Source organism: Phyllostomus discolor, chromosome 2 (genome assembly GCF_004126475.2).
Source record: "Phyllostomus discolor isolate MPI-MPIP mPhyDis1 chromosome 2, mPhyDis1.pri.v3, whole genome shotgun sequence".
NCBI classification, from domain to species: Eukaryota; Metazoa; Chordata; class Mammalia; order Chiroptera; family Phyllostomidae; genus Phyllostomus; species Phyllostomus discolor.
In genome coordinates this window covers 106,134,959-106,158,356 of record NC_040904.2, presented here as the reverse complement: position 1 = coordinate 106,158,356, position 23,398 = coordinate 106,134,959, and the positions used below count along the sequence as shown (strand labels likewise).

Sequence of the window (23,398 nt, the reverse complement as noted above, 5' to 3'; positions counted from 1 at the left end):
TTACATATGGAAAAAAAAACCCCACAAGTCTTTCTCTGTTTGAATTATTTCACTTATCACAATACCTTCTAGGTCCATGTATGGTGTAATAGATGGCAAGATGTCATTCTTTTTATGGGTGAGTAATATTCTGTTAAGTATATACCACACTTTCTTTATCCACTCATCTATCTGATGGACAACTAGGTTGCCTCCATATCTTAGCTATTGTAGATAATATTGCAGTAAACTTAGGGGTATATGTATATTTTCAAATTAGTGTTTTTGATTTCTCTGTTAAATACCCAGCATAGGTCCTATGCTTGGTGATTCTTGATGAGGATGGTGTAGAAGATGACTAGTTAGTGAGGAGTATTTTCCATTTTCATTATAACACGTTTTTCCTTAACCCCATTTTCTGTTTTCTTTGGCTTGATGCCATCACGACACCCATACTCTTTTAAAGAAGGTCTCCAAAGCTGAAAACTTCTTCCTCTCCACTTTGAGTTACATCCAAATATATCTGTAATATGATGATGTGCGACAGCTTACTCATGCCCCACTTCTTCCTCATGTTCACCCATAAGGAATCAGAGGGACAATCATCTCCAGGGGATTTGTCTTCATACCTCTGTCTGAGTGTTTATCCTTCTGTGACTCCCTGATACAAATATGAGGATTTCTCTGGATCAATATTACTAAATATTGATCACCACGTACCTGGGAAGTCTCAGCAGGAACCAGATAGGTGAACTAGAAACACCATTCAAACAAGGATAACTGAGGAGGATTTATGAAGGGATGGTTTACAAATGGGGAGGCAGGGAAAGGTGCATCACGAGGGATAATGCAGTTACACAGGGCTGGTAATGACAGAGCTGTGTAGTGTCCCTAAGCCCAGAGGGGAGGAACCTCTGGAGTGCTTCCTCGAACGCCTTGGGCACAGGGGTTCTATGTGGAAAGGGCTGCCTTGAGAGGACTGTGGTCTTTGTTGTAAGTGCAGCCAGTGTGAGACAAATCCACAGGGAGGAGTCAGGAGAATAAATACCCTGCTCTCACTTTTCTCCTTCTCTCTGATTTGCCAAGACTTAAGCTAACACAGCTGGATGCCAGAATGCAAGGGAGCCCCCTGAGGCTGGCTTTCTGTGGTAGGACAGAAGAGAGTGAAGAGTGGATTGAGAAGGGCAAATGGAAGATAACTGGCATATTAAATAGATAAAAGTGGACCATGCATGGGGCCAATGATGACCAAAGATGGCCAGTGATATGAACCAGAGATTATAGTATATCCAGTTTCTTAGAACTGGGGTCCTTAAGAAAATCTCTTGAGAGCTTGTTTGGAGGTTCTAGCAGGGGAGCACAGCTACTCATATACCCTTGACCGAAGACCGGTCCTCTCCCCTAGCTGGGAAGGTTGTCCTCTTCGACCAAACCCGCAGCTTTGGGAGGGATGCACATGGATCAGTGAGGGAGGAAGGGGACACCTGCCTAGCCAGTCAGAGAAGCAGAATCAACCCTGGCAATCAGTGGGGTGACAGATGTCACAGACAGATTAGGAATAAACTTAACCAAGGAGGTAAAAGACCTGTATGCAGAAAACTACACAACACTGAAGAAAGAAATCAAGGAAGACACAAACAAATGGAAACATATACCATGTTCATGGATTGGAAGAATTAACATCAACAAAATGTCCATACTATCCAAAGCAATTTACAGATTCAATGCAATGCCTATTAAAGTACCAATGGCAGATTTCACAGACATAGAACAAACACTTCAAAAATTTATATGGAATCATAAACAACCCCGAATAGCTGCTGCAATTTTGAGAAAGAAGAGCAAAGTAGGAGGGATCACAATACTTGATACCCAACTGTATTACAAGGCCACTGTAATCAAAACAGCCTGGTACTGGCATAAAAACAGGCACATGGGCCAGTGGAACAGAACAGAGAGCCCAGAAATAAACCCAAGTCTCTATGGTCAATTAATATTGGACAAAGAGGGCAGCAACATACAATGAAATAAAAATAGCCTCTTCAACAAATGGTGTTGGGAGAACTGGACAGTTACATGCAAAAAAATGAAACTTGAGCACCAACTTACACCATACACAAAAATAAATTCAAGGTGGATGAAAGATTTAAATATAAGCCATGACACCATTAAAGTCCTAGAGGAGAACATAGGCAGGAAAATCTCAGACATTCCATGAAGCAACATCTTCACAGATATGTCCCCTAAAGCAAGGGACATAAAGGAAAGAATAAACAAATGGAATCTCATCAAAATAAAAAGCTTCTGCACAGCTAAAGAAAACAATATTAAAATAAAAAGAGAGCCAACTGTATGGGAAAAAAATATTTGCCAGTGATACCTCAGACAAGGGTTTAATCTCCAAAATATATAAAGAACTTACACAACTCCACTCTAAGAAGACAAGCAACCCAATTAAAAAATGGACAAAGGACTTGAACAGACACTTCTCCAAAGACATACAGAGGATCCAGAGACACATGAAAAGATGCTCAGTATTGCTAGCTATCAGAGAAATGCGAATTAAAACCACAATGAGATACCACTTCACACCAGTCAGAATAGCCATCATAAACAAATCAACAAACAACAAGTGTTGGAGAGGGTGTGGAGAAAAGGGAACCCTAGTGCACTGTTGGTAGGATTGCAGACTGGTACAACCACTATGGAAAACAGCATGGAATTTTCTCAGAAAACTAAAAATGGATCTGCCTTTTGACTCAGCAATTCCACTGCTAGGATTATATCCTAAGAACCCTGAAACACAAATCCAAAAGAACCTATGCACCCCAATGTTCATAGCAGCACAATTTATAATAGCCAAGTGTTGGAAGCAACCTAGATGCCCATCAGTAAATAAATGGATCAAAAAACTATGGTACATTTACACAATGGAATTCTATGCAGCAGAAAGAAAGAAGGAGATCCTGCCCTTTGCGACTGCATGGATGGAACTGGAGAGCATTATGCTAAGTGAAATAAGCCAGGTGGTGAGGGACAAATACCATATGATCTCACCTTTAACAGGAACCTAAACAACAAAACAAACAAACAAGCAAAATATAACCAAAGACACCGAAATTGAGAACAGGCTGACAGTGACTAGAGGGGAGGGGGGAGGGAATTTCAGGGGAAAAGGGGAAGGTTTATAGGAACAAGTATAAAGGACACTTGGACTAAACTAGGGCGGGGGTGGAAATGGGAGGGAGGTGGGAAGGACTGGGGTGGGGTAGGGATGGGAGTAAAAGACAGAAAACTGTACTGAAACAACAACATAAAAAAAATAAAAAGAAGTAAATTGAAAAAAAAATCACTTGACCCCTAATAACATTATGCCACAGAAAAAAGCTTAAGCTTTTGTTTCATGACTAGATTTTCAACATCTGAATTATTATTACTCACATTAACAGTCCAATCTCTTACATTATTTATGTTTGATTTATCTTTGAATATTCTCCTGTCTTAATATTCTGGTATGAGGCAACTGGGGGTGGCCCCCACTTCCCACCCACTGAGGAAGAATAACTTGGAGCTCAGTCCAGCTGTGTGGGAAGCCTTAGGCCGACCCATTCTTGTCCCCCCAGGGAACTCTGGGAATAGGTTCTGTGGGTCCTCCCCACTCGAGCACTCTCAGAGTGGATATTAGAATATATTCTTCTCCTGTAGGTGGAGGTAGGGGTGAACACAGGACAGAAGTATAGAATTTGCTAGAGAATCCACAGTTCAGGACTAGAGACAGAAACACACCTACTCCTTTTATCTTTCTCATCATATTGAAAGAAACCTGGGCCCCAGCAATGGACTAACCAAGGAAAGCCTAGCCTTCTGAAGTCACTGCCACAGGCAAGGGGAAGGCTTTCTCAATAAGCATTCTCCAAGGCTAGGCCCTAAGAATGGATAGAGTGGGTAGTGAGGTAGGGTTGGCCAAAAAATTCTTTCAGTTTTAAATAAAATTAAAAGACACATTTTTCGTTTTCATCAATAACTTTGTTGAACAATGCAGTCACTGTTTTGTTCCACTACTTTCTACCATCTTTCAGGCAGCTTCATAGTTCCATCTTTCCATAACTTTTTATCTTTTTGAGCAAAGAACTTTTCCTTTTGCGGTCTTTCAAGGAATTGAAATTTTTTCCATTAAGAGAATTTTGCAAAGATCAAAATAAATGGAAATCCAAAGGTGCTATGTCTGGTGAATATAGTGGATGAATCAGAATTTCCCAGCCAAGCTGTAACAGTTTTTGCCTGGTCATCAAAGAAACGCATGGTCTTGAGTTACCCTGATGGAAGATTATGAGTTTTCTGTTGACTAATTCTGGATGCTTTTCATCAAGTGCTGCTTTCAGTTGGTCTAACTGGGAGCAGTACTTGTTGGAATTAATTGTTTGGTTTTCCAGAAGGAGCCCATAATAGAGGACTGACTCCCTTCCAGTCCCACCATACACACAACATCACCTTTTCTGAATCAAGACTGGCCTTCGGTGAGGTTGGTGGTGGTTCATTTCATTTGCCCCAGGATCTCTTCCATTCCACATTATTGTAAAGTGTCCACTTTTTATCACCTGTAACAATTAATTTTTAAAATGGCATATTTTCATTATGTTTAAGTAGAGAATCACATGTGAAAATATGGTTAAGAGAATTTTTTTTTGCTTAACTTAAGTGGAACCCAAACATCAAAGCAATTAATATAACCAAGCTGGTGCAGATGATTTTCAATGCTGGATTTGGATATTTTGAGCATGTCGGCTATCTCCCGCATGGTATAATGTTGATTGTTCTCAATTAATGTCTCAATTTGATCACTATCAACCCCAACTGCTCTGCCTGACCATGGATCATCATCCAGCGAGACATCTCCAACACAAAACTTCGCAAAACACTTTTCACACTTTTGATCAGTCACAGCATCTTCTCCATACACTGCACAATTTTTTCTTGTGTTTCAGTTGTGTTTTTGCCTTTCTTGAAATAATAAAGCATAATATGCCAAAAATGTTGTATATTTTCTTCCATCTTCAATATTAAAGTGGCTACACAAAAATTCACCAGTTTTGATGTTTTTTTTAAATGCATGCTAATATGACAGCTGTCACAATATGATATAACAAAATTAAATACAACTAAGCACTACTAGAGCCATCTTATGGGGGAAAAAAGAATGAACTTTTTGGCTTCAGAAGGGCTGTCTGACCCCCACTATCTGCCTTGATGGCCTAAGAGTCTGCCTGAAGTTTCCACCACTTGGGTAATTCCTTTACACTAAGAATTTGCTTCAAGAAATCCTCTGCTGAAATGTGCGTGCTGCCTAAAAGGGTGTGGTGGACATTCATCTTTCTTTTGCTTTCTCAACACCAAATTTCCCTTTCTGTTTAGAGAACTCCACCCCTCATGAGTATTTCTAGGAAGATGAACCTGTTTTCTACTATAAAAACCTCAGCAGAAGGTGCAGCAGTTGCTGCCTCAACCCTTCTCATACTCAGAGCAGGGGCACATAACCTAGGGTTGACCAACCAGGTTCATCTGCTCCAGACCGCAGATTGGGAACTGGTGACACAGGACAGCAGAATTTGGGAGAGTGTTTATTTCAGCAGTGGGCAGCACAGTGGCAGTGACTCTGTGGCAATAGCCCTGCCCAGAGCTGTCAGTGGCAAATGGTGGTGTCCAGCAGTAAGGGCTGTCTGCAATCACACTCTCACAGTTATTGTTTATGGTGTGACCTGGGCTGCAGTCCCAACTTCTGCATAGGATCCCCGTTCCTGTCCATTTTCCAAGTCTGTTCCTCAGCCTTCCCAGAAAACCTAGAGTCCCCCAGAATTCTTCTACTGAATCCCCATGCTGCTTCAATGAGACAGAGTCATCCTCAGTTGCAAGGATCTAAGAATACTGACTGATACAAGGGGTGACACATTAACTCAAGAAAAGTCATAAATGTATCAGCCACAGATAGATTCATTTGTCTAATTCATTATCATGTTGGGAAACGACAGGACCCCAGGAAAGAGCTGATGGGAGTATAAAATAAGGAGAGTCTAGTTTTATGGATATTGGCTGATGGGGCTCTCCTAGCAGGCCATTTGGACATGGCTTCAAAGCAACCTGAGGGACATCCAAGGTACCAGGCCAGGGCAGTGCAGGATGGACAGACAAGTTGACAGGAAAGACAGAGGTACAATAAGGGGAAAGTTAGCACGGCTTACACTGGTGCTTTGGAGTGTGGAGCCTTACTGACACGGCCTTGCTTGTACCCTGTAGAGCACCCAAGGGAAGCTTCTGCTTTATCAGAGTAAGACCACTGATTTTATCTCTTTGATTTGCCTAGACATTTCCACTGACATTAGGATTCATGGTGATAGTAATCAGTTTGTGGGATTTCTATTCCCTTCCCCCCCCACCCCCCAGCAACAGCATTTAGTCCCTTTATGATTTAATACTCAGGGATAAAATGTGCAAGGACAGTGTAAACTCTAAACTACCCAAAAGGGCAAGAGCTGTGTCTTTATTATCTTTTCCTCAGAGAGGAGCATAGAAACTGTTCACTACTCACTAAGGGAAGGGAAGGAGGAAGGAAAAGAGGAATGTAGTGAGTACAGATCTGCAACAACCGCTAAGAAGTTGTTCATGTTTTTTGTGTGAAGAGGAGGGGTAATCCACAAATCAACAGAATTCCCTCCTTTCTGCATTCCTCTTTACTTCCGCTCAGAACAAGGACTGTGCTGGTGTTCAGTTCACTGCACAAATATACTCAGGGTCCCGTTATTGTTCTGCTAGCTTTTCTATGGAAAGGTCACGTTTGCCTGCCAGCAACTCCAGCAAACCCAGGGCACCACCTGCAGAGGACCCTCTCAGGCCCACTGGTGACACAAGCCGAGATAGGAGGTGGCAGTTCTCATGTCTGATCCCCCAGCTCAGCTCTGAAATTCTGGTTTTTGGTGAACTCCTAGGGTGCTGACTCTCACACATCCACTGGACCTGCTCTTCAAGCTGTTTCTGTTGTGGGGTGGCACTGAGTTGCTGCCCTTTTCCACCAGCTCCATGGATGTCATCAAGGAAAGGGCATTGAAAAATAACCTCAGTCAAACTACCAAAAAACACTAAAGAAAGAAAACACACAAGCTGGATTTGACTTAAAAATTTTTTTCTGAGAAATGTTTTTTATTTTTGTGTAATGTCAGTTAATAAATATTTTACCAGGATGATAAGAATGAATCATGATGATGCTTCTAAGGAATGGAAACATTTTATACTTTAATTTAAAGCTCAATTCATCAGCCTTGTCTTCTGCATCAGATCTTGAAATCTGGCAGAGAAAGGATCTTTCATGCACAGGCCGAATTTCTAACCTTGAATCGTAACCAGGTCAATATATGGAAGGCCAGTGGCAGCGGCTCTTGATCACCTGAAGCAGAGGCTTCTTAAAAGTGAGGAAGATGACAGTGCAGGCCACCAGCAGGGTGAGGCAGCTGGGAAGAATGAGCACAAGGTACAGCAGGCTCATGTCCACCCTTTCCCATTTACAGTCCTGAGGCATGCCTCTGGGCAGGTCCGTCAGGCGAATGACCTTGGAGGAGAGGTTGCAAGTGATCGTGGCCAAGTCTGTGATGGTGTGTGGATGCTGCAGGGCCTCCCAGCCCTCCACCGCACAGCAGTCATATGGATTCTGACTGAGGTAGATGGTCCGCAGACTTGTCAGGAGCTGTGCAGTCACAGCCCTCTGGGGAAGGGCTCTGAGAGAGTTCCTGCGGAGATCCAGGGTCTGTAGGGCCAGGCTGCCCCTGAACCTTGGAAAATGGGTCAAGGAATTTCCTGACAGATCCAAGTCCCTCAGATTCCTAAACCCAGAAAAGTCCAACTCTGTGAAACTGGAACTGAGGCCCACATTCCTGAGAGACAGGACCTGTAACGTGGGAGCAATATTCTGGAGAGGAGCAATGCTCCCATTGAGAATCCCCCAGTTTCCAGACAGGTCTAAGTGGGTGAGGGCAGTCCCCTGGAATGAGCAGTCTTGTAATGCTCCCAGTGCACAGCCCTTCAGAGAGAGGCTCCTCAAAGATGCCATATTCCTGAAATCCACACAGCTAGTGGGGCCCACGTGGTCTAACCCAGCTGGCTGGGGACAAAGTGAGATCTGGTTGTGGCTCATGTCAACTGTAGTGATGTTATTGGCATCAGCGAAAAGGCCAGTAGGGACATGCAGAAGCTGGTTGGAGCTCAGGTTGAACGACCGGAGGCTCCTCAGGCAGCCGGTGAGCCCCGGAGTCAAGTGCAGCTCCGACAGCTGGTTCTGGCTCAGATCCAGCTCCATGAGCGCTCCTGGGGGCTCATGCTCCCGGATGTGGAGCGTCATCAGGCAATTCTGGTTAAGGTTCAGGTGGGAGAGGGAAGGCATTTTCTTTAGGAAGCCATCAGGCAGGTATTGGAACTGGTTCTGGCTCATATCCAGGAAGCGAAGATCTGCAAGATCACTGGAAGCAAACTCTTCCCAAAGGTTAATCGTGGTGATGTTGGTCACATTGCCATCCACAAGGAGGAACTGGGCCACCATCTCCTGCGGTGACGAGGCATTGTACAGGTCCCTGTAGAAGCCCATGTTGTTGTCCCGCAGCAGGAGGGTGTGCAGCTTGCTGGATTGGGGCAGGAGCGGGAAAAACAGCAGCTGATTGTGAGAGAGGTCTAGCGTCTCCAGCTCAAAAGCAGCCTCTTCCACTGATGCCAGGAACCATTCCAGGGCATTATAGCTGACATTGAGGGACTGGAGCTCTGTGAGGCTGAAGTCCACAATGCAAGGGAGGTTGTTATAGGCCAGGTTGAGGTGTCTCAGCTTAGTCAAGCCTTCGAAGGCTCCACCCTCAATCTCAAAGATGTAGTTCCTCTGCAAATCCAGCTCCTTGAGGTGCCCCAGGCCTTTAAAGGCAGAGTCATCAAGCCTCATGATGGTGTTCCTTGCCAGGGACACAGACTCCAGTGAAGACAGGTTCTGGAGCATGAGGGCTGCCATGTCTTCTGTCAGGGAGTTTCCCGACAAGTCCAACCTCCTCAATGCCTGCAGGCTGTGAAGGGCAGCTGCTGTCTCCCGGTAGCTCTCTGAGAGGTAATTGTCAGGTAGTGCCAGGCTGTGCAGGCGGGCCTGCCCTAGGAAGGTATCCCAACCAATGTGCTCCAGGTGGCAGCTGTGCAGACTGAGGCTCTCCAGGACAGGGTAAAGCTGGAGGGAATGATTCCCCAGGGTCTTGAGAGGATTGGCATCCAGGATGAGCGTCTGCAAGTGAGGAGGGAGATTGCTGGGCACCGAAGCCAGGTTCTGCCCTTGACAGTCAGCGACTCCATCCACCTAGGTTTTAAAACACAGTGGTCAGCAGGGAGGAGACCTCTGAGGCAGAGGTCTGGGTATAAAAGCTTAGTTTATTCATCAGACTGTTCCTGCAACTTTTGGGAATGGCTCTAGAGATCATAAGCTTTTTTTTTTTGTTTAAGGATCAGAAACTGTAGGAAAAAATGGAACTTTTCTTTCTTCTTTACTTTCACACTAAAACAGTCAGCTAGGAGCTGAGTTCCAGGCCTTGTTTAAAACACACAGCATGGCCCTGGCCGGGTGGCTCAACTGGTTGGAGCATCTTCCCATACACAAAAAGGTTGTAGGTTTGATCCCTGTTCAGGGCACATACTGAAGTTGCAGGCTTGATCCACAGTCGGGGCATGTACGGGGTGGGGGTGGGGGTGGGGGTGGGGGCGGGGGTGGGGGCCGGGGGAGGGCAACTGATCAAATGTTTCCTTCACACCAATGTTTCTCTCTTTCTCTTTTTTTCTCTCTCTCCCTTTCTCTCGCTCTAAAAATCAATGAAAACATGTCCTCAAGCGAGGATTTAAAAACAAAAGCAGTAAATAAGCAAATAAAACACACAGCACTTTAGAGAAGATCTGAGCACCTGTCCATTAGGTCCTGAGTGCTGACAGCTGTGCTTGCTGTTTGGGCGCAGCTCTGAGAAGAGTTAAGGACCAAGTCTCTGTATGAGTTTGAGTCCTACCTCTGCCACTTGTTTCCATGTGACCTTGGGCAAATAATTTAGCTTAAGTGTGTTATTTTGTCTGAAAAATGGAGGTAAAGATAGCACCCACTTCAGAGGATTGTAGTGAGATTAGACAAGAGGCTGCACAGTGCCTCACATGCAGTGGGCACCATCGATGCAATTGGTCCATATTGCATGGTAAACATTTTTACCATAACACCAGTATGTCTGACAGGGACACTGCCCAACAACTGGCAGTACTGTGGCATCTTCGTTTCACCCAAAGAAATTTTGTCTGGGATATTCCTCTACATCTGGATTGACATATGTTACAGCTCAACAGGACTTCAGAGCTCATCATTGTCTTGAATTGCACAGAGTGGGGTCTGGAGAGAAGTGGAGAGTCAACGACAGAGCTGGAATTGGACCCATGGCTCTTAATGCCCAATTCATTGCTTTTCTTGGATGTTGTTCTACCACAATTGTGCTGCCTAAGGTGGCAGGAGGAATGGGATGACCCTGGTCTCATTGCAGAAGTCACTCAAGCCTCAGGATAAACTCAGCGAACTGGCTTACAAAATTGGCAAAAACGATCAGCGACAGGGTGTTAATTAAGTGTCCAGAAAAAAACTTTTAAGTGACAAATAGAAGAGCAATGGCTTTCCTTTGCACAGATTGGCCAGAAGGACAAGGCCTGTGATTGCCTAAAACTGTGAGCACAATCCCAGTGGGCAAGTGGAGTAATGGAAAAAGGGAGACAAACCCTGACAGAGAGGAAGAAGAATCCCAGGTTTGGAGAGATGACAGACTCAGATCGGAGTCTTGGCTCTGACATCTATGAGTTTTGGACCCTAGACAAGGAATTAACTCTTCACAGTCCCAAGTTCTTTTTCTGATTATTAAAATAAAACCTTCTAATAGTTAAAAATATATATAATATAAGAATATAGAAAATTAAACTCCTTTGTAATATCAGCCTCTCCCTCAAAGAAACACCACCAACCTTTTGTTACATTTGCTTCTGGACTTTCCTAAAGATAACACCTACCTTTTCTTGAAAAAAAATTTTTTTTAAATGAGACTGCACTCTAAAAATTATTCAGTAATCCACTCTCCCCTCACCTCCACCCCAGTAATATGTGACAGACATATTGCCTTGGCAATAAAAATAAATTTGATTACATTTTGTTTAGCAACTGTCTAAACATTACATGAGTAGAACAGTGGTTAAAAGCAAGAGTTTTAGGGTTAGTCTATCTTGATTTTTCTTTTTAACATATTGGTGACCTTGGTCTAGTTACCTAACCAGTTGGGATCTTCAGTACTCCACCTGTAAAATGGAAATTATAATTTTTCATAGGGTTTTTTTTGTAATGAGGATTCATTGTGATTAGTTATGTAAAAAACTTAACAGAACTTGGCACATAAATGCTTAATAAATGTTAACTATAATGATAGGCATGAACTAATCAATTAATCAGTTGAGCTTTGCATTGCATCTCATTTCCAGGTGAATTTGTCAAGTTCCTTCCATACTTTCCCTTTCCCCTAAAAGTCTTTGGAATTTTGACTGGGGCTGCATTACAATCATGGATTCCCTCGGGGAAGAGCAGACATATTTACAAAATTAAATCTCCCCGTGCAGAAACAAGGTGTATTTCTTTATTTGAGTAAGTCTCGGTCTCCCCTACACAGGAACTCTCTGGAGAATGTTGTGGCTAGGGGCTTTCCGAAAAGTGTGAGACCCTGCTTCACCACAGCTGCAGCAGTCCTGGGGGTCATACTCCTGCAATTTTCTCTGGTCCCACTGAAGTGCTGCCAAAGGACCACGGGGCCATCAGAGCCCAAGAAAAACTCATGATGTCCATTTTATGGTAACGTCACATGACTAAGGCAAGGAGGGGCAATGGAGGGCACCTGGACTATCAAACCCTCAGCCCTCAATTCAGAAAAGCCACAGGAAATCCACTCTTTGCATTCACTGGCAGCGAAGTCCCTGCTCCTGCTCACCAGGTTAAAAGAGGGTCACGCAGGGAGTTTAGCCTGAATCCTGAAAGACCAAAGCATTCATGCTTCATGCCCTCCTCTTCCTGTCTCTGGTAACTCCTGAATTAGCCACTGCAAAGTTAACCTTTCACTGTGCCTGTAAGGGAGCAATGGAAATCTGTGTAGCAGAGACTAACAATAGCAACACAGCAATAATAATAGATAAAACTCACAGCACTTACTACATTCAAGGCACTGTCCTGAGTGCTTTACATACATTAACTCATTTAATCATCATAACAGCCCAGTGTCGTGGCATCATTGGTTGGTACTATCATTACTTCCATATTGTACGGATGAGGAAACTGAGACCCAGAGTGGCCAAATGTCACCAGCTAGTAAGTGGTGGAGCTGGGATTTAAACCTGGTCTGGCTCATAACCTCTATCCCATACTGGAGTATACAACAGTGTAGCAGTTAGAGTTTGTTGAAAGTGGTTAAGAACTATCACCAGCTGGGATTTAAGATTCATCAGCCTTAAGAACACATTTTTAAATATTAACCCCGACATCCAATTTGTCTTCCCAGTACCTGGGATATAATAGGGCTCAAGGAATGTTTATTAAATGTTTGTTTCTCAGGCAGATTTTTTATATTGGTGAGTTATAAGCAAAATAGAAAATTTCTAGAAATGTGCTCAGTTGTTATGAGCCAATCTGTTTCTGCATATAGGCAGAAAGTCCTGAAGAGAGTAGACCACAAAAGCTCAGGTATCTCCTTCCTGGATTGTCTTCAACTTAAGCGCCATCAAGGATGTTACTGTTGCAGTGTGCATGGGCAGCATGCTCTTTAGTACAGCTTTTTTATTTTTATCTTTACTGATTTTTTTTAGAGGGGAAGATGACAGGAGGGAGATACAAATCAAATGCATTGATTTGTTGATTCACTTATTTATGCATTCATTGGTTGTTTCTTGTACGTGCTCTGACTGGAGATTGAACCCACAACCTTGACATATTGGCAGGGTGCTCTAACCAATGAACTACCTGGCCAGGGCATTCAGTACAGCTTTTTAAATATTTGCTCTTGACTCAATCTCAAACTCTGAGGCAGGGCATCTCCAACTTTAATATGCCCCACGTTATCAGATTCTGATAGCATTAGTGGAGCTCAGTCATCCAGATTTTTAAGAAGGTGCTTTTGTTCCAGGTGGCTAATCTAGGCCTATCTCTAGGGCCTCATGTCTTCAGAGGATATGAAACAGGTGGGGCAGAGCCTTTCCTAGGCATCCTCTCAAACCTTTGGTTAAAGAGGAAGTTGCACATGGCATCACACTAGAGTAGGTACAGAGTGGTTCTGATTCATTCATTCCCTGTCCTCCTTGACTGACAATCCATCAGCTTTCCAAAGAGACCAAACCTTGTCAGGACAGGAGCAATAGATAGCTCAGGGTTCCCGGGAAAACTCACCAACTTACAGCCCCTTTGTGAAGCAGCTGTGGCCATTCCACTGCAGTATCTCCATCCCACTGTCAAGAAGTGAAAACCAAGGCAGAGCCAAAGGGGCAGCAACTCCATCTCAAGTGCAGCACTGTGGACACAGGGCAAGGAAGAAGCAAGTAAGAGAAGGACGGATGTCCCAGAGAGCTGCTTTGCATTCTCAGTACAAAGTGCCAGTTCCCAGTTATGTCTGGTCTTGGAAAGCCATAGCTACAGGCAGGTGGAAGTCCAGACTCTTTACATAACTTAAGTTAGCCAACACTTTTAACTTTTCGCTGCAGCTGTCCATAAGAACCCATTCTCATTTTGCCTGTACCATCTGATGGATGGGTGGCTGAACACTGAAACTGCCTGAGTCGGGCAACAAAAGTGAGAAGCAAAGGATTTGAGGAACCAGGTCTCAGGTCACCTACAGTTCCTGTGATGTTTAGTTCTACTGAAGCTTTCTCCCCAAAGCTCAAATGTGCCTGATGTACCACCTGAGCTCAATAAATACGTATTGAATGAATGAGTGGTGAACAGGATAGAAATATTGTTTCTCTGGTCCCGTAGAGTTGCTAATTGTTTTGCTGACATGAGGCTATTTAAAAAGAGAAAATCTCATTGGTTAACTCATTTGATATAGCCCTTTGAAAACAGAATTTTGATATTTTACCTGGATAAGGGAGCAACTAAGGGGAAAATGAAAAAAAATCTTCAGTATAATAAGGATTATTGTTGAAGTGTGGTTACCAGTCCCCTTACCTGGCCAGTGCATGTAGAACAGAAGTCACGAGAAGGCTTAAGATTCTACATATACCTACAGAATTTTAGAACTAAGAGGAACCATAGTAGAAATGTAATAGATCCTCTACCATCACATTTTTACAGGTGAACACACGAAGAGATAATAAATGGCTTATTCAAGGTTCAAGATCAACTTAGTGGCAGGGCTAGAAACAGCCAGCAGGTCACCCTCCTGGGGCTCCACAATGAGAAACCAGGCTAATTTCTCTCACTGCAGGTGCTGTTGAATTGACTACCCTGTGGGAGAGTTTATAGCCCAGTAGAATCCCCTCCCAGCTCGGCACTCCTCAGAATCTGAGGCAAGTGCCTGGCCCCAGTGTTCTGACTGCCCCATCCTCTTCTTGATGTCTGCCCGAGAGAGGCCACAGGGTCTGCTCTCCAGTCTTCTCTTGGGCCAGCAGCACCGGCACTAACAAGAACCTCCTCCCTCACTCATGGACCCTTCTGCCTGACACATCTTGGCTATCTAGGGCCCCTTCCTCTTTCCCTTTCTTTGAATAAGTTTACACAATCTCTAGATCTAATTTTAACTTCCTGATAAGATTTGAATACTCACCAGAGAAAACAGACTAATAGAAAAACTAAGCGAAACCAGGTAAATCAACTTCAACCTTTTCCTCAAGTCAGGTCAACTCTCCTTACCACAGAGGGAACCTCCAATTCAGATTCATCAGTACTTGCCCAATACTGGGAATCCTCTTCCCAGACCCTCCTTCTGCTTCTGCACCTGTGCAAGAATTATCACTTCATGGCATGTGCAGGGCACAGATGGCAAAACAGAACCATACGGGCTCCTGTTCTCAGCGTCCTCCCAACACACAGGCATGCATACCCCAGAAACCTTGGGATCACTGCCCACCTTGAGATAAGGTTGTTGGACTAAGCAAATTCCAAGATGCCAGTTAATGTCAGATAAACAAGAAATAACATTTTAGTATAACGATGTCTCATGCAATATTTGGGATATACTTATACTAAAAGAATTCATTGTTTATCTGACATTCAAATTTCAGGGGTTGTTTTGTATTTTTCTGAGGAGAGGCAAGGAGATGGCAACCATGGACCTGTTCCCTCCTCTCCTCCTTCACCAACTCTGTCAGACTTGGGATGGCACCTGCTGTTGTGACACTGACCCTTCTAGAACAGCCAGCCCCATATATTATAATACTGACTCTAGATGTGTTCAGGGAGAGAGTGCAGTGTCTTCAGGGAGAATGTAACTCTCAGACTGGAATGATAGATAGGCCAGTGTCACTTATGCCCAAAGTGTGATTTTAATTTCTGGGTCAACAAGACAATTTTTGAAAATTTAAAACATATCTTCTGCCCTGGCTGGTGTAGTTCAGTGGACTGAGCTCAGGCCTATGAACCAAAGGGTCGACAGTTCAATTCCCAGTCAGGGCACATGCCTGGCTTGCTGGCCAGGTGCCCAGTAAGGGACATGCAAGAGGCAACCACACATTGATGTTTCTCTCTCTTTCTCCTTCCCTTCCCCACTTTCTAAAAATAAATTAATAAAATCTTAAACACACACACACACACACACACACACAAACACATATTTTCTTCTTTCTCTTAAACAGTCAAACAGCCCAGAAAAACTCTTGCTATATCCTCTGGGCAACTCTTTTTGTCATGAGATAGCATGGGAAGATTATGGAATCTAGAACCAGACATACCAGGATTTGAATTCTGGTTACAGTATTTGTTATTTGTCCTTGAGTAAGTCACATAAAGTCTCTGAAACTCAATTAATCCTCCTATAAAATGAGGATAATAAGAACTATTCAGAGTTTTTACAAATACAATAGTATATGTGAAAATGTTTAGTTAACTATGAAGGTAGTTGATAATATGATTATTTTTTATGAGTTCAAAACACCGTGAGCTGGCTGTGTGCATTATTATTCCTACATAAAATTGCCAACATAATTTAGCACCTACACAAAGAAGGAAAAATAATGAATATATCATTGTATCAACTAATTATGTGAAAATATGAAAAAAGGTTAAATTAAAAATTCGACATTAATAAATTGCAGAATAAGACTAATCCTGGACACAGAGTACTATGCTGGTTGAGAGCTATTTGTCCTAAAATCCATAGTTTATTCTCACCCTACCCTGCTCTGGTTTGCATGAAGCTGACTTCTGAAGGCTCTATGTCTAAGCTCTAGGTGTCAGTTGGCCTCCAGCTGGCTTGATCAATGGGAGGCACTCCTTGGAGATTAGAAGGTAGAAGGAAGGAGAGAATCCAGGGTATTTCTCTCCCTCTCTCTCTGCCTTGGACAGAGAAGTCCTTGAGCTTCTTCTGGTAACTCCTAGGCTCCGGTAACACCCTCCTCCCTTTATCATCATTCTGCCCAGGGGAGGTCACAGCTTCCTGAAGTTACTGTTCTCTGAAAGTTTGGTTGATATCTCAGCTTCTTCCATTATGTATAGCCAATTTCCTGCATTAAATTTCCTCAGTTTTAAATAATCTGTGTCTTTCTATTTCCTGGTTGGACTCTCACTAATACAATGATAGAAATGAAAATGGGGTTGAAATAGTACTAAACAAAAAAGGGTCCTGGCTGGTGTGGCTCAGTTGGTTGAGCTTTGGCCCGTGAACTGAAAGGTTGCTAGTTTGATTCCTGGTCAGGTCAGGTCAGGTCACATGCTTGGGTTCAGGGTTTGTCCCCAAACAGAACATGTGCAAGAGGCAACTGATGCATGTTTCTCTCTCACATCAATATTTCTCTCCCACTGTTCCTCCCTTCCCCTTTCTCTAAAATAAATAAATATTAAACAATAAAAATTAAAAAATATTTATTTTTTAAACAAAAAAGTATGTAATGATTCTAAGAAGAAATGAAAGACTCACAACAATAACAATTTAGGTTGAGAAACACCTCCTGGAGTGTGTAGGTGTAGAAGGCTTTCTCAGAGCCATGCCACTGAGTTTGGATGCTAATCTCACCCGGGAATTTCCTGAAGTCTCTCCTGTGTACACAGGACTGCTTCTCTCCACCCACACTCAGCCTCAGGTGGGTGACAACCACTCAACAGTATCTCTAGCTATATGAGAGTGTCTAAGCTTGAGTGTGCAAATAATAACTGTCTCGTTTTATTCCTCTTTTTCTGACATCTTCTGAAAAATATACATCCATTTTTTAAGCCAAATGTCACTCATCTTAGATACATTTTTGGCAGAGAAAGGGAAAACAATTATGATGAAGGGCATGCAGGGAAGTTTGACATTAAAAATTTGAATGAGGAAACCTGGAATCTCTCCTCAGTCTAATTAAAAGGACTTAGATTTATGGTTCTTATTTCATGGGCTGTGAACCACTGGGAAAGCCATGGAGCCAACACAAAGGAACTACAGATCAACTCATGTTCTGAGTAGGGGCTGAATAAGAACTACATGTCCTTCCAGTCTGGGTTACTATTGGGAAAATACTCCATATAAGACATGAAATCCTGACATGAGAAGCAGATGGCATTAACAGACTCTGCTTATATCTGTTCTTTTTAAACCAGATAATGAAGTCGAAGATTTCCTTCCAAGAGCGGAGGCAGTAAATAGTAAGTCCCATTCTCTTTGCTATACAGCCTATAAGTCTTATGTTCTTTCACTCATTTAATAATTTCTATAAAGCTTCTCTACATATCCTTTTATCCAGTCATTGTTGTTATGACTATGACTAGCACCAGAGACTATGAGCTCCTAAAGCCTTGAAAGACAAGGCACCATTGATCCAGGTGCTGGCAGGAGACAAGATTCTGTATTATGTCTGTAACACATTTGGCTTGGAGATTTTAAGATTATAAATCCTACCTTATGTCTAAGTGAAGTCCTCTTAATGTTTCCTTTATATTTTTTCTTTGTCTTCTAACTATTCTGTTTGTGCCCAATCATCACAAAATGTCCTTGCTGGTTCTTTTCTAAGAAGTTCGTGAAATATTAAGGTTTCAGAAGCTCAATGGCATCTCATTAATTTTTGGACTATGCATTCTAACTGGTTATCATGGAAACCTGAGTTTCAACCCCATATCCATCCCTATCTATAAAGAGTATTCCTTTTTTCTGTAGAAAGACAATATGGCTTTTTGTCTAGCTTTTCTCTCTTAATCTGGTCATAACAAGTAAGTGGTAAAAACAGATTCATTTCATAAAAACAGCATGAATCAAGACTGTATTCTGAAACAAGAACACCAACATAAGGAAGAAGAATGCATAATGGCTGAAAAATTCCTCTTTTTAAAAAATTATGCCTGTTCACTTTTTACTTACTTTTTGCTTGTTTGCTTTTTATATTTTCACAAAATACTAGGGAGAAACTTCTGTTTCATTGACCCAAGTAAGTTACAGGAAGACTGATTGATGGCCCACAGTCTGTGTAAAACAACGAAAGGGATGGGACTATTTACTCCTCCTGGAAAGGGCTTCCTGATCCTGCTCTTGTGGCTTGTCTGTAACCTAGGGCAGCACTTCCATACCCATCCCACACCCACATCAGTTCTGGGCTCAGGATGCTTGGATGGGAGGAGATTGTCGCATGCCAGCCAAGGACTGGCTCCAGTGCAGGGGGCATGTGGGTGATACTTGCTTTGCAATGGGCAAGGAAGAAAGGGTAAGTGAAAACTTTTGACTGGTTTCTGTTTCTGGAAGTACTGAAATTTCCATCAAAATAGTTCATAAGTGCAGTAGCATTCCTTTTTTGTCAGGCCCTCTGACACGTAAACCTGTACATATACCATTTTTTAAATGTATATAGATTTACCTATACTAATGAAATATGACTTCTTTTTGATAAAAGATTGTTAATTTCAAGTTGTTTTCTCTCACAATGTAATGTCTTAATCAACTAATAGTAAAACACAGCTATCAGGTATTTTTGTCCATAAAAAGATCTCCTTATACTCAAAGTTTGAGAATACTAAGGAGTAACTTTGATCTAAGTTTTGGTTTTGTTTTGTTAGGGTTTTGGGATTATTTTGGGGAAAGAATGATGGATTTCTAACATTCAGAGGCATCCTTCCTCTCACCTCCTCACCAACCCCCTCCTTTCCCAGCTATTCCTACTACAGCAGCTGCCACCAGAGCTGGACTGTAAACTTTTTGCTAAAGGCCCTTTTAGTGTTAAGAGTGTTATACAGTACATATATTAGCATGTAATTGAGAATTTTCTCCTCAAAGAGGCTGGAAAAGCTTTAAAGAAAGAGGTTTTTACCGAAAGTGGGCAACTCCCAGAGGCATTTGATGTTAGAAACAAATATAAACTGGTCTGGGGAAAGGATCTCTAAGAAGCAGCGTATGCACAAATTGCATGTGGAAATGTGTGCTGGTGACTCTAGAACACGAAAGACATGGGTGCTAGATAGAGGGCTCCATGGAAAGGGCATCTGCTTTTGTTTAAAAACAAAAGAGCAAATCCTACCTGGGATACTGGGAGAAAGGGAAGGGCAGCTGGTCACAGACCACGGACAATAGATAACAAAGAACAGAAGCCTCAGACCATGACCACGTCAAAAACAATTCCTGCTACCAAGAAGTATTTGAAAGCCTCAGACAAGCAGCTTTGGTCTCTTTGACTCTTAGCAAAAAAATTAGGGTGATCTCAACTCTCACCAAATGTTCAAACTTAGCATTTCCAATGGCAAGACCACCTGCATCCTGAGCCTCCAGTGGGATGCCTTAGGTGCCACAGAGCTCCATCTTGGTAGTACCCTCGCTAAAAATGTTTGCCCTGAAACCTAAAAAACAGAGAAAATGGAAATGGTGTGTGTGTGTGTGTGTGTGTGTGTCTGATTATAAATGACTAAGAATCATAATTACCAGGTCCAAAATCCACCTTAAGTCGACTTTTAGGTTTTTAAAAATCTCTAAAAAAAGAATTTGAGACAGCTGGAGAAACTTACATGTGTACTAAATAATGTGTTTTCAGATGGTATTCTGTATGGTTGATATTGTCAGGTTATTACTAGTTTTCTTAGATATGATAATAATGCTTAGGTTTTATAGGAAAGGGCCCTTATTCTTAGGAAATGTATGCTGATATTTCGGGGTTGAAACTTCATGATTTCTACAATTTATGTAACATACTTTTAAATGGAGAGAGAAAAAAGTTAAAGCAAAATATTACCAACTGGCAAATTTAGTGTTGTACTTTCTTTTAACTTTTCTGTAATCTGAAGCTTTTTAAGATTAAAAAAATTAGTAAAAAGGGATAACTGTTTGAGTTCTTAAAGGGAGAGGGGAAATCATACTAGCCTTTTGTCCCAAAATTTCCAGGAATATACATTTTCAAATAGTCTTTTAAGAAAGGTTCTCAGTAAATTTTAAATTAAAAATGCATATACACATAAACCTTTAAAATATCTGGGAAATTTAAACATTTTGGCATTCAAACTAGAGTTTTGAGACAGCTTCTCATACCTGGAAAGAGCAGAGATGTGTTAGACCATGTGTCCTGATTGTGGTTCGAGAAATATGGCTGATGTACCAATTTGCACTGTCCAGGTCAACTGCTCTGCCCACAACACCCAGCCCCTCTGTAGAGCTAGCCCTCAGGAGAAGCACATGACCTCATCTCCACCTCTACCTACCTGACAGAATCTTGGGGATGCACCTGACCTGGGGAGGTCAGTTCTAACCTGCATCCAACTCCCTATGAATGACCCCAGTGAATGGAGACAAGGAAGAAAATTAGGTAATTAGAAGTGAATATTGGAGCTGAGAGACACAGAGAGAGAAGTGGGGTTGAATTTTTAAGGGATGTTGCCTTGAGGAATAGAGCTATGAGGTAGATAACAAGACCTATGAATAAAAAATAATGAAAAAGTTAACAGAGGGCAGAGATCAGAAAAGGTTGAATAATAGAAATGACAAAGGGGTGGACCATACAGCCAGGAGAGAGTGGGGAGGGAACAGGCTCTGAGGCTGCCTCAGGGTTTTTGATGGCTCTTTTCAGGGCCTGGTCCATTTCCAAGCTCTGTTTCCTCAGGGTAGCCACTCACCGCCATCACCACCCCCAGTGGCTGGTCTAAGTATTGCCAACAAAAAGAACCTGACTAAAACAGGACTTGTGCTCTTCAATAAGCTTAAACACAAAGGACAACACTGAACATATTATTTTTATGTGCATGCAAGCTTTATGATGCTACCTGAAAATTGGAGAAAGTGACTGAAAACTGAATTGAGGAAAGTATTTCTCAAAGTATCTTTTAATTACAGGCAAGAATCATCAAGGAATGATAAAACTAAAGAGTGAAAATTTGTTGGGAGACAAAATACTAATATAGTCTTAAAGTATATTACTTATGCAAGTTACCTGTTAACTTTACACACAGGAAAATAGCTTTATAGTGGAAAAACTGGGAAACACCTCTTTAACCAAATGACTAAATTACTTAAGGGCCCTTACTGGTGTATGGGCAAAATTTGCATATAGATAATAGATGAAATAATAATATTATATCAATGTTAAATTTCTGGATTTTAACGATTGTACCATGGTTATGTAAGAGACTGTCTTTGTTCTTAGAAAAATTTACACTGAAACAGAGATGTCCAGCCTGCGGCCCGCTTGTGGCTCAGGATGGTTATGAATGTGGCCCAACACAAAATCATAAATTTACTTAAAACATTATGAGATTTTTTTGTGATCACATGCCACAATGTATTCAATGTGTGGCCCAATACAACTTTTCTTCTTCCAGTGTGGCCCACAGATGCCAAAAGGTTGGACACCCCAAAGAAAAGGGGCATGATGTTTGCATCGTTACTAATGTACCAATTTCTCCTCATCCTCATCAGCACTTGTTATTTCTGTTGTGTTTATTATAGCCATCCTAGGGGGTGTGAACTGCTATCTCTTTGTGGTTTTCATTTGCATTTCCCTAATTAGTAATAATGTTGAGCATTTTTCACATGTTTATTGATCATTTCTCTATTTTGTTTGGAGAATTGCCCAAAATACATGCTTTTAAATCCAAAAAATTGCTTTAATTATGATTTTGGAATTGCACATAAAAGAAAATGAAAAAGATGTTATAAAAGTAAAGTAGTTCTATTCTTTGGTCAAAGTAATGCATTCTTATATTTTGCAAAGAATCTATGTTCAAATGGTGGGTGCATTAAAAAAGAACTTGCAAACTGAAGATTGGACACCAGAGCATTTAGACTTGTGATGTGTGCATTCATACCTCCTTATTTGCTCCCTGGCTTTCTCTCTTAATGATGAAGTTGTTAAAATATAGACAACAGAATGGCTTCTGTGTCCCCATCTTCCCAAAACTGTCTCATACCCTGAAAGTAGGAGAGCAAATTGACACACTTTTTCTGAAGGACACTTTAGCATAATTTATCAAAGATCTTGAAAATGTAGATTATTTTGACTCAATAGTTCTTCTAGAAATTTATCCTAAGGAATACCAATGTATGTAAAAGTATTTTTATACAAATATTTATTGCAACATTAGTGATAATATTTAAAAAGTGGAAACCACCTTAAAATCCAACAATGGAAAGATTGGTTAAATACATTATGATACAACTATATGGTAGGAATAATGTGCTGTGAAAAAAATGCTTTGGTAGCATTTTTTGGTAGCAATATTTATTGACATGGAAAGATGTTCATAATAAAACATTATTAAGAAAAAAGAAAAGTACAAAACAATGTAAACTATATCCCAAGTTTGTTAAAAGAATATACAACATCTGCATATGCATAGAATATATTTGAAAGGATCCACATCAAAATATCAACAATAGAGAGAAACACACCTGATACTTACTTTTAACATATCTGTATTTTTTGTTCCTTTGTATTTTCTAATTTTCTAACAACCCACTTCAATTACTGTATTAAAACAAGTTTTAAAATAATAGAATCAATCTACTGAAACAGAGAATTTCTTATAGGTATTTAGATTGAAATTATTCTGAGTATGCTTATAACAGTCATGTTTGGAGTTAATGGAAGAACAAAATATCATTGGCTAATGACTAAAATAAGTTTTGATAGGCTTCCAATCAAGATGGCAACATAGGCCGATATGGCTCACCTCTCTGCACAACCACATCAAAATTGCAACTAAAATCTAGAACAACCATCA

The 23,398-nt window shown here is 41.6% G+C and overlaps 1 protein-coding gene and 1 long non-coding RNA gene across 2 annotated transcripts in view; one reads left to right on the top strand and one right to left on the bottom strand.

The window, feature by feature from the left end:
• Positions 1-6,432: 6,432 nt before the first annotated feature.
• NRROS (negative regulator of reactive oxygen species) overlaps positions 6,433-23,398 on the bottom strand; it is a 27,476-nt gene continuing 10,510 nt past the window's right edge. Inside the window, exons 2-3 of the mRNA XM_028505239.2 lie at positions 13,478-13,598; positions 6,433-9,346 (exon numbers count right to left, since the gene is read on the bottom strand). Coding sequence (XP_028361040.1) covers positions 7,376-9,346; positions 13,478-13,585 — 2,079 coding nt within the window. The 5' untranslated portion in view covers positions 13,586-13,598 and the 3' untranslated portion in view covers positions 6,433-7,375. The remainder of the gene's footprint in view (positions 9,347-13,477; positions 13,599-23,398) is intronic.
• The window catches only part of LOC118498914, a 27,365-nt gene continuing 22,343 nt past the window's right edge, over positions 18,377-23,398 (top strand). The window contains exons 1-2 of the long non-coding RNA XR_004901406.1: positions 18,377-18,387; positions 20,190-20,199. This is a non-coding gene — a long non-coding RNA (uncharacterized LOC118498914). The remainder of the gene's footprint in view (positions 18,388-20,189; positions 20,200-23,398) is intronic.